The sequence below is a fragment of the Poecilia reticulata genome, chromosome 15 (assembly GCF_904066995.2).
Source record: "Poecilia reticulata chromosome 15, P_reticulata-male-v2, whole genome shotgun sequence".
NCBI classification, from domain to species: Eukaryota; Metazoa; Chordata; class Actinopteri; order Cyprinodontiformes; family Poeciliidae; genus Poecilia; species Poecilia reticulata.
This window is the reverse complement of record NC_088844.1, coordinates 30,556,418-30,570,933: the sequence shown is the minus strand read 5'-3', so window position 1 is coordinate 30,570,933 and position 14,516 is coordinate 30,556,418. Positions and strand designations below refer to the sequence as shown.

The window sequence follows — 14,516 nt, the reverse complement described above, 5'->3', positions numbered from 1 at the left end:
TTATAGAGAATAAAAACATTAAATATTGGTAAAAGGATCCTAAAATAAAGAGCTGCAAATCAATAAATGAATAGAAATTAAATAAAAACTCCTCCAGGAATCCTAATAAACCAACCATGAAACCAGTTTAACCAGTAGACCTGGAGCTACGTGAATAAAATACCAGCTGAACATTAAGCTGCTGTGGGATCAAAGTGTTGCTGTTATTGACGAGCTGCGTTCAGCACTCAGGACGTTTATTAATTATTAATATCAGTGACTGTGGAGCAGAAACGCTCCAGCTGATCCTGAGTAACGTTCAGGATCTTCAGACACGCCTGAGCAGGCTAACACGGCGCATCAATAATGCACAGGGAGGCGATCAAATATGGATTTACTGCTGCTAACTGGGCTAACGGGAGCTGACTGGGGCTAACGGAGGATAACTGGGTCTAACGGAGGCTAATGGCAGCTAACTGGATCTAACGGAGGCTAATGGCAGCTAACTGGGGCTAACGGGAGCTAACTGGGGCTAACGGGAGCTAACTGGGGCTAACGGGAGTTAACTGGGGCTAACAGAGGATAACGGCGGCTAATGGCAGCTAACTGGGTCTAATAGAGGCTAAAAGAGGCTAACTGGGGCTAACGGGAACTAACTGGGGCTAACGGGAGCTAACTGGGTCTAACAGAGGCTAACTGGGTCTAACAGAAACTAAAAGAGGCTAACTGGGTCTAACAGAGGCTAACTGGGTCTAACGGAGGCTAATGGCAGCTAACTGGATCTAACGGAGGCTAATGGCAGCTAACTGGGTCTAACAGAAACTAAAAGAGGCTAACTGGGTCTAACAGAGGCTAACTGGGTCTAACAGAGGCTAACTGGGTCTAACGGAGGCTAATGGCAGCTAACTGGGTCTAACAGAGGCTAATGGCAGCTAACTGGGGCTAACGGAGGCTAACAGCTGAAGCTTCACCTCTGATTGTTTCTGTTTATCTGAGAAACAATCAGGAAGACGAGGAGAGGGAACATTTCAGGCTTTAGACGGATAAACTCTCAAACTGACTGAGTTTATTTCAGTTTAGCTTCTGACTGTAAGGTTAAAGATGCAGTGAAAGGAAAATCAGAATAAAAAGTTGTTTTTATTGTAATTTGTTTAATCTAGTGACTGACAGTCAGGTCTTCTGTGATTGGCTGTTGAGTTTAAAAGAAACATTTTCTCCATAATCCCATAAATGTTGATGTGTATCTGAGAGATTCTGGTTCTGTTCAGCATTAAAACTTGATGAATCCTGTAGAATCTGAGCCGATCAGAACCGGTTAATGTTCTGGTTCTTTGTCTGGGCTCAGTCTGAACAAAACAATCCGCCTCACTGAACAAATCTGACCGCATGACTTATTGATGCCGCCGTCTGTCTGCTTTAACTCGGCTGGTTCTGGTTCTGGAGCGGCTCGGTTCTGGTTAGACTGAAGAGAACAGAACCAGAGAACTGAAGCTCCATATTCAGAGTCGGGTTCAGTTTTCCAGCTGATGAATCCATGAAGCAAACGGCAGGAAGTCATTATGTACGCTGTGTGTGTGTGTGTGTGTGTGTGTGTGTGTGTGTGTGTGTGTGTGTGTGTGTGTGTGTGTGTGGGTGTGTGGGTGTGTGTGTGTGTGTGTGTGTGTGTGTGTGTGTGTGTGTGTGTGTGTGTGTGTGTGGGTGTGTGTGTGTGTGTGTGTGTGTGTGTGTGTTTGCTGTGCTGCTGCTGCAGATGTCGGTCAGTCTGTTGTAAACTGTTTCATGGAGGAGAAAATGATCAAATATTTTTTCTGCTTTGTTGCATCATCATAAAAACGGTAGAAAACAGATTTTTAGTGGTGAAGCAGGAAGGAAGGTTCCTTTATGGGTTTAACCCAGTTAGCTCGTTAAAAGCTACGGAACCAGTATCTGTACTGATGTTCCTCTAGAAGCTCAAAGTTCCCACACTGTGTGAGACCCTGAAGTGTCCTGGATCAGCTTCTGTCTAACTGAAGCTGCCCAATCAGGAAGCAGAGAGTTATTTTATTGTTATTGTTGGTAATCGATGAACTGACTGGTAAATAAAAGCATTTGCTGACAGAATCACACAGTCAAACTGAACAATAAACATAAAAACCTTCTGACTGTAAATCTGACTCCAGAGCTCACCTGGCTCACATTCAGGAAATAATTCACCTTTTGGATCCAGTTATTAACCGATTAATCCAAAACGTGATCAATAGATCAGCTCTTCACTGTACTGATGTCCAGCTGAGCCCTTCACATGTTGCTGTTCGGACGTTTTAGCTGCAGATTCGTCCTTTGCTATAAATGATCAAACGTTCACTAAAGGAAGGAATCTGTTGACTTTAATGCATGAAAATGTTTATTATGTAAAGACAGACATGTGTTTGTTTGCATGTTCTAATGTAATGAATTATCCTCAAGCTGGGTTGGTTTCCATCCACACCCGACGCTGGTTCCGACCTGGACCGGCCCACTGGACACCTTCTCTTATTTACATGCATCGGTATTGATCGGTATTGATCGGTATTGATTTCCTGCTGCTGGTGTGATTAACCAGCTGTCAGCTTTTAGCTTCCCTCCATGTGGAAGCAATCACAGTCTGACTGCTGCAGATCAGATGTTATTAACAGATGGAAACCAGGTCAGCTCTCTCTCTCCTTACTCGATCGCCCTCTCTCTCTCTCGCCCGCCCCTCCCTCCCTCTCTCTCTCTCCCGTGATCTCATCCTCTCTGGCTGCTGACACATTCCTCTGCTTTCAGCCTTTATTCCTTCACTCTTTGTTATCAGGAGTGGTGTGTGTGTGTGTGTGTGTGTGTGTGTGTGTGTGTGTGTGTGTGTGTGTGTGTGTGTGTGTGTGTGTGTGTGTGTGTGTGTGTGTGTGTGTGTGTGTGTGTGTGTGGGATGTTTTCCCCCATGATGGAGCAGAGAGGCCCCCTGGAAGTGACTGATTGTCTGCGACCCGTCCAGAACCGTCTGGTTCCGTCTGGACCTCTGACGGGACCAGCATGCGGATCGTAGGAAACCTGCAGAGGAGAGAAATGAGAACATGAAGTTCATAAAGCATCTAGTTTGGTTCGGTTGATTATAACGTTAAGTTTGTTCATAATAATGTGCTGGAAGACAGAAAATGAAAACTAAACTAGACTAAAAGACAAAAACCTTTTTATTTAAAAGTCTGCAGCTGATTGGACCGAGTCATTTCCTCTGCAGATCAAGCATGAGGCGACAGTGGGGGGGAAACTCCTGCAGAACCAGCAGAAGCCACTTGGATCCTGGTTCTTCTTCATGCTGATGCTCAGTTTGAACTGCAGGAAGTAGTCTTCCTCACCTGTGGATGAAGAGGAGCCGCTGATTGGCTGCTGGTCTTAACGAGCATATTGCCTGCTGTTGTGGATACATGTTGCCAACAGGACTTTAATGTCTGTTGCTAGGCAACCAGGAGGGCATTGTAGTAAACATGGAAACGGTTCTGATCCTCAGACTGTAAACATCTAGACCTTCCATAATCAATCGGGTGCTTAATCCACCTAGATAATCTATAATCAATGAGTTATAGATCATTAGATATTAGCTAACCCCCAACTTCAGCTTTATAAGTTGTTCCTTACGGGTTCTGTCTTTATGTTTCTGTGGATGTAAATTAGTTCTGCCATATTTTGCCAGTCAGTGCTGCCCTCTATGGGTTGGACTGTGGTACTGCAGGTGAATGTTCCTATTGGTTCCAGCTTGGTCAGTGTCACTAAGCCCCGCCTCCAGGTATCAGCTACCTGAGACACGCCTCCTGGTGGCGAGTCAGGAGGAGGAACAGCTGGCGTGGTTGGCATTGATCGCTGCCCGTCTCTTGGCTCCGCCCACTTTGGTGGAGGTTTTCTACATGTGGGCGGGGCTAAACCCTCTCAGGGTCAGCTCCAGTCTGATGATGCAACTCAGATTATTGATCATCAGATTATTGATCATCAGAACGTCTCTGGTTGATGTTTGATCTGGAAACAGAACCAGTTCAGAACCAGTAAGAACAGAGAACCCAGCAACCGGTAACATGTTGCTGGGTTCAGTCTGCAGGTCCGGTTCTGACGGGTTCTTCTGAAATGGATCATAGTGAAACTGGAGAGCCAGAAAACACCAGTAACTTTATTATTCTACAACTCAGCCTCTTTCTGTTGATCTGGTTCTGTTTTCTCACAGTTTGGATCAGAACCGGTCGGATCCAGATGGATCTGGAATCTCCTCATAGAGCAGGAGGTTCTGCCTCGGTATCCCTCACTGGACCAGGAGTTTAGTGAGGAATCACAGACTATTGATAGATTATTGATAGATTTATTAGTGATGATCAGTGAAGTTCATCAGAACCGGATGGTCGGATCCAGAAAGCTCTTTGGTCTTTATAGAGGAGTCAGTGAGAACTTCAGGGCCGGTTCTGTTTCTGCCCCGTTTATCCATCCGCTCATCGCGGTAACCATAGCAACCGCTAAGTGCATTAGCAGGGAGCAGCTAACCTGATTACAGGGAGAGAGTCCTGCAGAGGATGGAGGGAGCAGGTTCTGGTTCCGACTGGATCTGACTGCTACTATAGTTTTCTGACTGGATCTAACCTGTTCTGACTGGTTCTGATTGGTTCTGACTGGTTCTGATTGGTTCTGACTGGTTCCTGCTCTGCTGAACATGCGGCAGCCTGAACCATGTTTGGACCCAGAGACCCGGTTCTACTGCTCCGGTGTGGTGGACTCTGTGGTCCGGCTGTCGGCCCAGTAGAACCTGCTCAGCTGTCTGCTGAAAAGGGGATGGTTTCCATGGTTACGGCTGTTTTAGGTCATTTCCTCTCTTCTGTCTCTGTGTGGCAGCAGCTTCTGGATCAGAACCAAAGGATCGGGGTCTCTGGAGGTTCTGGTCCATCAGCATTCTCCTTCTGCTCTGGGTCGGTGTGGTTCTGCTGGTACCGGGTCAGATAGCTGCTGCTGTCCTACATGGCTGGCTGTGGCCTAGTTAAAGCTGCAGAGGCAGTGATGGATGACGTCCCGCCTCCTCTCCGACCCAGTTCTCCAGAACCAGCGGCGCAGTGCGGTGAAGCTGAGCGGACCTCAATGGGACCTGCAGCAGCCTGTCTGGTTCTGGTTCTGGATGGGTCCAGTAATGATGTAACGGTCAGTTTGGGTCAGCAGAACATGGGGGAACCGTTTCCACGGTAACCTGTGGTTTTACCACCAGCAGAACCATCAGAACCGACCCGCCTGCTCCTGCAGCAGCCGGAGGTTCTGCTCCGATGTGAGCGGTTCTGGAGAGCGGCGTGGGCGGCTGAGAGCGGCGTGGGTATCTGCAGCGCTGCGGTTGCCATGGTGATCAGCTGATGCTCGAAACGTGAAAGAGCCAGAGAGCTTTCTGTCCGCTCGGATCAGAACCACAGAACCTGCAGGCTCAGTGGATCACGGTTTGGATCAGAACCGGAGGTTGGAAATGTTCTCCAGAACCAGCAGATTTATCCCAGCGCTCCCAGTTAAACTCTGGCCTCCGGCCCAGTTAAAGTTTGTCTCCCAGTCGGGTCTTTGTGCCGCTGTCAGCAGCTTCATGAGTTGCTGCTGCCGCATTGCATGCTGGGACGGCGTTACCATGGAGACGTGGCAGTTTGCAGGGTAATGTCTGCTTCACTGAGGACGTGGACAGAGACGGGAGGGGACAGGATGGGGGACGTGTTGTCCTTCCTCCAGGCAGGCGAATCAGAACAGAGAAACCTTAATCTGGACTCTGTGTGAACGGACTGAACCGGTTCTGGTTCCTGAGCTTTCTGCAGATCGACCAATCAGAAGCCTTCATTTCCCCTTTGATGTTCAGTCTGGTTCATTTTGCTCTGACACATAAATGTGATGATGTCATCAGAACCAAGTCCAGATCTCCAACCTGCAGAAACGCTTTACTACTGCAGGCGGTTGTCATAGCGCCCCGTGTGTGTGTGTGTGTGTGTGTGTGTGTGTGTGTGTGTGTGTGTGTGTGTGTGTGTGTGTGTGTGTGTGTGTGTGTGTGTGTGTGTGTGTGTGTGTGTTCTGATCCCATCTTCATCATCAGCGTATTTTTAGCGTAGCAACACCAGCAGCTCCACTGACTGGTTGCTGAGCTCTGAGTGGGAGGAAGTCACCAAGTGTCCCAGCCGCTTCACTTCCTGCTCTGGCAGTCGGCTCCTCTGATTGGACAGTTTGAGGATCAGTGGGCGGGGCCTAAGCTCAGGTCATTGAAGATTCTGATGACTCAAACGTGGCAAAGAAAATTTAAACTGGAAAAACTGAATCTGATCAGCTGGAGCTGAATAAAGAGAGGAAAAAAATAAAGTTTTTAGATTTTCTGTACACTTTTCATCCTTTTTCTTTTTTTTAGATTTTCTTTCTTTACATCATTCTGTCTTTCCTTTTGTACTTCTGTCTCTTTCTTCACAGAGGAACTCTCACTCTTTTTACCAACCAGGAAGCTTTACAGCTTATAAATCAGAGTGAATGTTGCCTAGCAACAGCATTAACTGCATCTCTGCACTGCCAGGTTTCATCCTGCTGCTCTGATGTCCTGCAGGGACCCGGATTCACCAGCAGGGGGCAGCGCTCCCTCAGCGCTCAGGAAGAGCCGTTTGTAGGGCTGGAGTCAGGCTGCAGCCAATCACAGAGCAGAGCTCCAGTCACATGACTGGGAATCAGACGTAAAACATCAACAGATGTTGACCTGAGAGGCTGCTGCGTTAGACTAAGTACACCCCATCACTAAACTAAGTACACCCCATCACTAAACTAAGTACACCCATCAGTAAACTAAGTACACCCATCAGTAAACTAAGTACACCCCATCAGTAAACTAAGTACACCCATCAGTAAACTAAGTACACCCCATCAGTAAACTAAGTACACCCCATCAGTAAACTAAGTACACCCCAGTAGCTCCTGGTTCTGTGGTTCTGGTCCAGATCAGTCCACTGAGGTTCCTGCTCAGCTCTCCCACCTCAGTGTTTCAGTTAGAAGTTGGGCTTTGACTAGGCCAGTTCCACACATTTCCATCCGTTCTGTTGTGCTGCTGGGTTCTGATGGTGACCCGGTTGGTTGTATTGGACTCCAGAACAGTTTGGTCTATAGAGGAGCTGATGGTGGTCAGTTTGGATCCCGCAGCATCACTCCTCCTCCACCGTGCTTCACTGGCCGTCTCTCTCTGTCTCTGCAGGTTTCCTCCAGTCGTCCCGGCTGGCCAATCAGAGCCGCTCTCAGAGGGTCCCGCTGATCCCAGCAGCAGGTAGCCGGTGGGCGGAGCAGCGAGCGGCGGTGGGGGCGGAGTCACGGCGAGGTCCTCATGACGTCGGTGGCGGCGGAGTTCGACCACATGGAGATCCAGCAGCAGTACAGCGACGGCGTCAACAACCGCTGGGACGCCGACGACTGGGACAACGAGAACAGCTCAGCCCGCCTCTTTGAACGCTCACGCATCAAGGCGCTGGCAGGTAGGACTGCTGGTTACACTGGGACTGCTGGTTACACTGGGAGGAGGATATTCTGAGTCCTGTCTCTTTAAACTCTCCCCTCTGATTCTGCTGTTTCCGTCCTGAGCTGGGTAAGTTAACCAGGTGGTCAGGTTAACTTACCCAGGTAACTCTGGGTTCTCTGAGAGCCTCCAGCTTCACCTGCTGGAGCAGAAACATGATTTGATCCTCAGCTTTCCTTCATCTCTGGTTCTTCTGCTGGTTGGTTTCTAGTCAGTTTCATGCTAAGCGCCCCCTAGAGGAGAGGTTCTCAAACTTGGCGCCCTGTAATTTGACAGAAAACGGCTGAACAGTTCTTGGTACCTGGTGACCCACATGGATGTATTTACTTAATTCTCTATTTGTTTAATAAATACATAAATATAGATTTAGATTACAGTTATGGATTTGTTGGACTTTTTATTTCCTAATTTAAGATTTATAGTTCAATATTTAATGGGACATTAACTAACTTCATTTCACATTTAATGACCTTATGATAAAGTTATTAGTTTAGTGTTTTCGTATTTATGCTCTCCATGAGGGGTAGGGTAACCCATCATCATGATTCTGAAGCTTATGACCCTCTGCTAGGTGTCTCGTGCCCCCTGGGGGTCCCTGACCCTCACTTTGGGAACCCCAGGCTTACAGAGGCATCAGACTGGGAGCAGGAAGGTTTTTATGGTGGTTAAGTTTTTCTGGAAGCTCAGGATCAGATCAAGATATTTATCCAAATGTTCAGCAGATTAAACCAAACCTGAGTGAAATTAGACTCATTAAAGAAACCCGCTGGTTCTGCCCGGTATCAGGAAGGTTCTGTAGCGATTTGGGTCACATGATGTCACAGAACTGAGATGCATCTCATCAGCAGAAGCTCTTTAACTCGTTACTGAAGTGAATCTGGAGTTAATCTGGTTCCTGTGGCTGGTTTCCTGATTTCTCTCAGGTCCCAGCTGCAGCACGGTGGTGGTTCTGAACAGTAGTGGTTCTGAGTTAAACGAGCTTTCTGCTCCTCAAGCTGAAGCTCTGAATCCTGAACAGGATTTAAACCTGAGAGCAGCTTCATCAGCTCTACAGGAGTCACACAGCCTGGTCCAGTAGGGGGCGCCAACGAGCTGCAAGAGAACCAGCATTATCCAAAATATTCCCATAAACATCATAAATTTGTTCAGATTTTTATCTAATTATTGTTTATTAGCCAGTGAATAATGACTTCATGTCTGGTTCCTCCAGTTGATCCCTGCTGGTTGACCTGAACTTTCATCTGGGATTATTTTATTAGTGGTTGTTGGTTCTAATCCTGATTATAATCCAGATTATCTCAGGTTGTGTTTTCAGTCTTTCTGCTGCTCATCTTCATCGTGTCCAAACAGCAACAATAACTCCTCTTCATCAGTCTGATGCAGATCACGGGTCGGCCGCCGCCGCTAGCTCACATGCTGCCTGTGTGTGTGTGAGTGTGTGTGTGTGTGTGTGTGTGTGTGTGACTGCGGGTGTGTGTGTGTGTGTGTGTGTGTGTGTGTGTGTGTGTGTGTGTGTGTGTGTGTGTGTGAGGTGTGTGTGTGTGACTGCGGGTGTGTGTGTGTGTGTGTGACTGTGTGTGTGTGTGTGTGACTGCGGGTGTGTGTGTGTGACTGTGTGTGTGTGTGACTGGGGTGTGTGTGTGTGTGTGTGTGTGTGTGTGTGTGTGTGTGTGTGTGTGACTGCGGGTGTGTGTGTGTGTGTGTGTGTGTGTGACTGCGGGTGTGTGTGTGTGTGTGTGTGTGCTCTAAATAATTCAGCGTCCTGCCGTGTTAAATATGCAGCAGCCTGTTGTTTACATGGGGGGCGGGCGGGGCCCGGGGCCCGGTGCATCTTTCTGCTTCCTAATCTGATTAACTGGAGAATGTTCTGCTGGAATCTCTGACTGGACCAGAGGACCGGTCTGGTCCAGTCTGTTAGGAACCAATCAGTTGGTGGGTTTCCCTCTGGTCCGGTCAGAACCCTGATCCATGAGTTCAGCGGCTGGTTTCTGTTCCAGTGACGGGTTGAAGGATTCTTGGCGGTTCTGATCGGACCTCAGCTGGGTCACCTGGTTCTGGAAACGGGTCTGATCAGCTGGAACAATGGGTCCTTTCAGATTCCAGACGCTGCTGTTGCTCCTGGTTTCCTTCCTGAAGCTCCGCCTCCTCCTGGAGTTGAACCGGGTTAGGCCTTAAAGGGACAGTAGCATGAAAAACCTGCTTCTTAGCGTTAGATCATGTTATGATGCTAACCCCTCATCAAATTGTTGAGAAATTGTTTAGTCTCCATGGCAACCACTCAGCTGAACAAAACTGCTCAGATGAGCATCGTCCCCACTCAGCTCCTTCTTAAAGAGACAGAGGCCCAATTTCAAGATGTTGAATTACAAAGTTAAACTTCTATAACGTCACATTTGATACATTGTTATAAGAACTGATTGACTAACACAGAAACGGGAAGCATCAGTCAAACTTGAGCCTTACTCAGATTATAGGAATCAAACGGCCGGCCTCCCTGACCTCCTCAGCATCGTTGGGCGTTTCGCTAACCTCTGTCTGTATTTGGTCTGTATTTGGGGATCAAACAGAAATCTTTACGTTTTGTCGCAGTAAACATTTTATTTCCACCTCAGTTTCTCCAGCTGTTGAAGTTTCTCATTAGATGTTTCTGACCATCAGCTAAACATCAGGAGAGGAAAACCTTTAAATGTCATGTGGAAAATGTGTGACTGTCCCTTTAACTGACAGTTTGGCCCAATCAGAACGTCTCTGGACCCGATGCAGCCATTCAGACCTTTCATTAGCCTGAAAGCTGGTGTGTGTGTGTGTGTGTGTGTGTGTGTGTGTGTGTGTGTGTGTGTGTGTGTGTGTGTGTGTGTGTGTGTGTGTGTGTGTGTGTGTGTGTGTGTGTGTGTGTGTGTGTGAGGTCCATATGATAGCCTGAGCAACTCTACACCACTGGTTACCACGGAGACGCAGCCTGATCGACTTCCACTCAGAGCGGGAGGAGAAGCGGCTTCAGCTGTGAGTTCAGACCGTCAGGGTGAGATGCATGCTGGGAAATAATCCAGCACGCATCGGGTCTGGTTCTCATCCGGACCGATGGCTCGGTTCTGACAGACTCTCTGCTCGTCAGCCGCCCTGAAGGTCACCGGATGACCTTCAGCTGTTTCCTGTAAGAATCGGTTCATCAGTTTATCGTGTTTCAGCAGCGAGGCAGGTCAAAGGTCATTGCATCATAACTACAGATAAACCGGCTCTGCTTCTGCTGCAGCTTTCTTCTTGTTCCTCAGCCTGATGTAATCTGCTGGGATTAGCATCATAATCTGAGTTTAACTGTCCAGAACTGGACTGAATGGGAATGACTTGGAGTCGGATCAGAACTTCTGCAGCTGAACTGGATCCGTTTGTCTTGTTCAGACGGTTCAGTTCTGAATCAGTTGCACATAAATAAACTGAACTAAACCTGGTTCTGAGTTACCATCAGAACCAGGTCCGATTTACCCGGTTCTGATCAGGAATGACTGTGTGGATCCATTTGGATCAGATGATCAGGGATCAGAATCTGTCTGGTTTATTGAAGAGACACTCAGTGGATCCATAATTAGAACCAGAACCGGTCCAGTTTCCCACAGAGAGCACTGTGTGTCACTTCCTGTTAGGAATACCACAGGTTGGAATGCTGGGAATGTTTTTCTTCCTGGTTGGTGGAGTGGAAGCTCACGCTGCAGGTTCTCATTCATTTCCGCTCAGTTTTCCAGTTTTTCTTCCTCCCAGTCAGGAACGCTCTTATCAGCCCAGATGCACGTTACAACATCTCTGCTTTCCCTTTTCTACGCTTCGGTTTCTGGTTCAACCTCAAGTCCTTCACGATAAGAGCAAGATAAAGCAGCAGAACCTTGACCCGGCTCTGACCCGGTTCTGCTCTCTCTGGGTAAATAAAGTCTGATAAGAACAGCAGCAGCTGGATTAAAGTGGGACACGTTTCCAGTGGTGTGGGAGGGGAACCAGTGGACCGGATTAGGCCAGTGGACCTGATGGACCTGATGGACCCGGTGGACCCTGGCCTCCCCGCCTGGTTCTGGGGGTCGTGACCTCCCTGGAACGCCGCTGTGCGCTGCGCAGGCCGAGCCGGCGTCTCTGTGTGAAATTCAGCGAGCGGCTGGCGGATGTTTGACCGGTGAGGGCGTCGCCGGGTTCAGCAGAACCGGCCGCAGGGTGCAGCGGTTCTGGACGGCCCGGCCCGACCCCGACGCTGTGAAGGGGGCGCTTGGTTTGGTGGCGCCGCCGCCCTGAGGGGCCGAGCCACGAGGAGAGCAGATGACTGCAGCAGAACAGAGCGCGCTCAGAACGTCTGCTCCATCTGCGGTCTGTTTGCTGCTGCCTGACCTCTGACCTCACCATGGGGGGCAGAGGGGGGGGGGTCAGGCTGTTCCTAGATGGAAACATCCAGATGGTTTCTTCTTCTTCTCTGCAAACTCAGAGCTGCAGTTTGATCTGCTGTCCTAAGATCATCTCTTCATACCCGACCTGTAGGCTGATTGATATCCAGACAGGAAGTTCCTGCTGACGGACAGGAAGTTCCTGCTGACGGACAGGAAGTTCCTGCTGACGGACAGGAAGCTGGATGGACCACATAAACTTTAATTTATTCCAGATCAGAAGTTTAGAGCCAATAAATGTCTGATTGGACCATAAATCTGGATGTTTAACCAGGAGGTTTGTTAGGAGGGCTGTTGTTTTAAATAACAATAAAAGAGATAAAAACTATTTATTACTTGTATTTTATGGCTGTGACTGCATGACAGCAATCAGAGCTGCACAAACTCTGATCATTCCCCCTCTGCAGGACTCCCCTCTCATGAAGACGTGTCACTAAGTGCCCCTGAGCTTTCATCGTTTATCTGAACCTCCGCTGAACCAGCAGCAGGAAACGGTGAAACCAACGAGCATGAAAATGGAACCATGATGAGAACTCTGGCGATGATAAATGCCCACATCACCATGCTGCCACCACCGTGCTGTGGTGGCCAGAGGTCTGCTCCATCCTGACACTGCTCTGCTAGCATGACGGCCCAGACCACCGAGCCCGGCTCCAGGCAAGCCCCGCCCACTGCTGTGACATCACAGGGTCCAGGCCAGCCGCCACCGTGTTTCTAGAGAGAGGACCCTTCGTCCTTCAGCTCATTTCATTTCCCTTTGGATCAGTAAAGTACGTCTGAATTGACCTGAACTCTTCCTGGCAGCCATGTTGGCTCAGTATCATGACCTTTGACCTGCTAGCTGAGGCCTGTAGCGTCCAGAACCAGAGCCTTTGGGTTTTGATGGGTTGAATGTGCTGGGACTCCGAGGTGTTTTCATCTCATGATGACCTTTGACCCTTCCCTGGCATTGTCGGCTGCAGCGTTCCTGTTCTCCGGGTGAGCTCAGCCCTTCCTCAGGTGGATGATCCACAGGAGGTCAAAGGTCGCTCTGTTGAATCTAGAGGTGTGGCTCGGAATCACAGTGACCTCTGACCCCTCTGCTATCTTGGCCTCTGTTTGTTTAGTTCAACATGAAGTTTTGTTCCAGCTATTGTCTGGACGGCATGACCTTTGACCTCCGCCTGTCTGTCTGCTCAGTAACAGGAAGTGGCGCTCCAAGAGCTCCAGACCGGCTTCCTGCTCCCTCTTCATCCGTGTGTGTGTGTGTGTGTGTGTGTGTTGGCCAGAGAACCAGAGGAAACAGGAAGTGATGTCAGACCCAGACAGGAAGCTCATCTCCACAGCAGATGCTAATATTAGCGCCAGGGTTCTCAGGATGTTGATCAGAACCGACCCGGTGGTCCGGTTCAGCAGCTCTTCTGCTCTCTGACGGTTCTGGGCCAACATGGAGGATCTGGACCGGTCCGGTTCTGATCCGATCAGTAGATAACCAGAACTAAGCCTCACCTGGAGGAAACTCTGGCTCTGTTTGGGTTTCTGTCACTGCAGCACGTCAAACCAGACAGGAGAACCGGAACCGGGTCCTACCGGGTCGGTCCAGAACGTTTGGTCTGTCAGATCAGCTTCTGCTCCCAACATCTGGGTCCAGCTTGGTAGCTGTTAGCTTCATGAAGCTAACATGATGCTAACGGCTAACAAATGCATGTTTGATGTGGAACTGGGAGGTTCTGGAGGTTCTGCTGCTGGTTTCTAAGTGGCTGCGTTGTCTCGACCACCGTCAGAACCGATCACAACAGTTCTGGTGAAATTCATCATGTCAGCCCAGATCCGTGCTAACAGAACCAACAGTGAGTTGAATCTGTCGTCATAAATCACTGGTTCACACGATAAATTAAAATTTAACTTAGTTTGTGTTTTGATTTACTGAGTGGCAGCTCTGTTCAGAGGAACATCGTAATCTGGGTGTGGTTGTGTGTTAATTTCCATTTTATTTATTGTTTTCTGTAGCTTGGATACTTGTGTGTTTATTACACCTGAACATGGAATCAAAAGAACAAGGTTCCAGTTTATTGCAGTGGTTTCTGGGTTTATTGTCCAGTAACATAAGTTATGGTGACAGGAAGTTGAGTCGCCTTTAAGTTTCCAAACGTTCCTGTTGAGCTCTGTCTGCTGGAGTTTATTTGATATTTGTTGTAATTTTCCTTTGAATAAACTTTTTCCCTGAAATAGAAACTAAAAGTTGAGATTTCTGATTCTCTGTGATAAACATCTGAGATCCAGATTAGATCCAGCCTCTTTGGCCCCGCCCCTTATGCTAATGAGGGGATGACATCATGCAGCAGCTGAGGGCTGTGATTGGCCGGCTCAGTGTGTGGCCCCTCCCCCTCTGGCTGAGTCTGAAGGTGTTTTCAGCAGCGTCTGCTCAGACCCACGCCGACGCTCCGCTGCAGCGCTGCTCTTCCTCCTCTTCCTCACGCTCTTCATCCTGCTCTTCGTCCTCGTCTTCCTCAGCTGGAGCGCCGCCGGCTGCCGGTCCGGGTTCGGGGGAAGGTTTGGTTCTGGCGGCGGAGGGATGGAGGCAGAGCCAGGCGTGCTGTTGCCGTGGC

At 48.8% G+C, this 14,516-nt stretch overlaps 1 protein-coding gene across 2 annotated transcripts in view; it reads left to right on the top strand.

The window, feature by feature from the left end:
- LOC103477426 (spectrin beta chain, non-erythrocytic 1-like) overlaps nt 1-14,516 on the top strand; it is a 93,941-nt gene that overhangs the window by 20,101 nt on the left and 59,324 nt on the right. For both annotated transcript variants that reach the window (XM_081616400.1, XM_081616401.1), the window contains exon 2: nt 7,193-7,466. In XM_081616400.1, coding sequence (XP_081472526.1) covers nt 7,319-7,466 — 148 coding nt within the window. In that variant the 5' untranslated portion in view covers nt 7,193-7,318. The remainder of the gene's footprint in view (nt 1-7,192; nt 7,467-14,516) is intronic.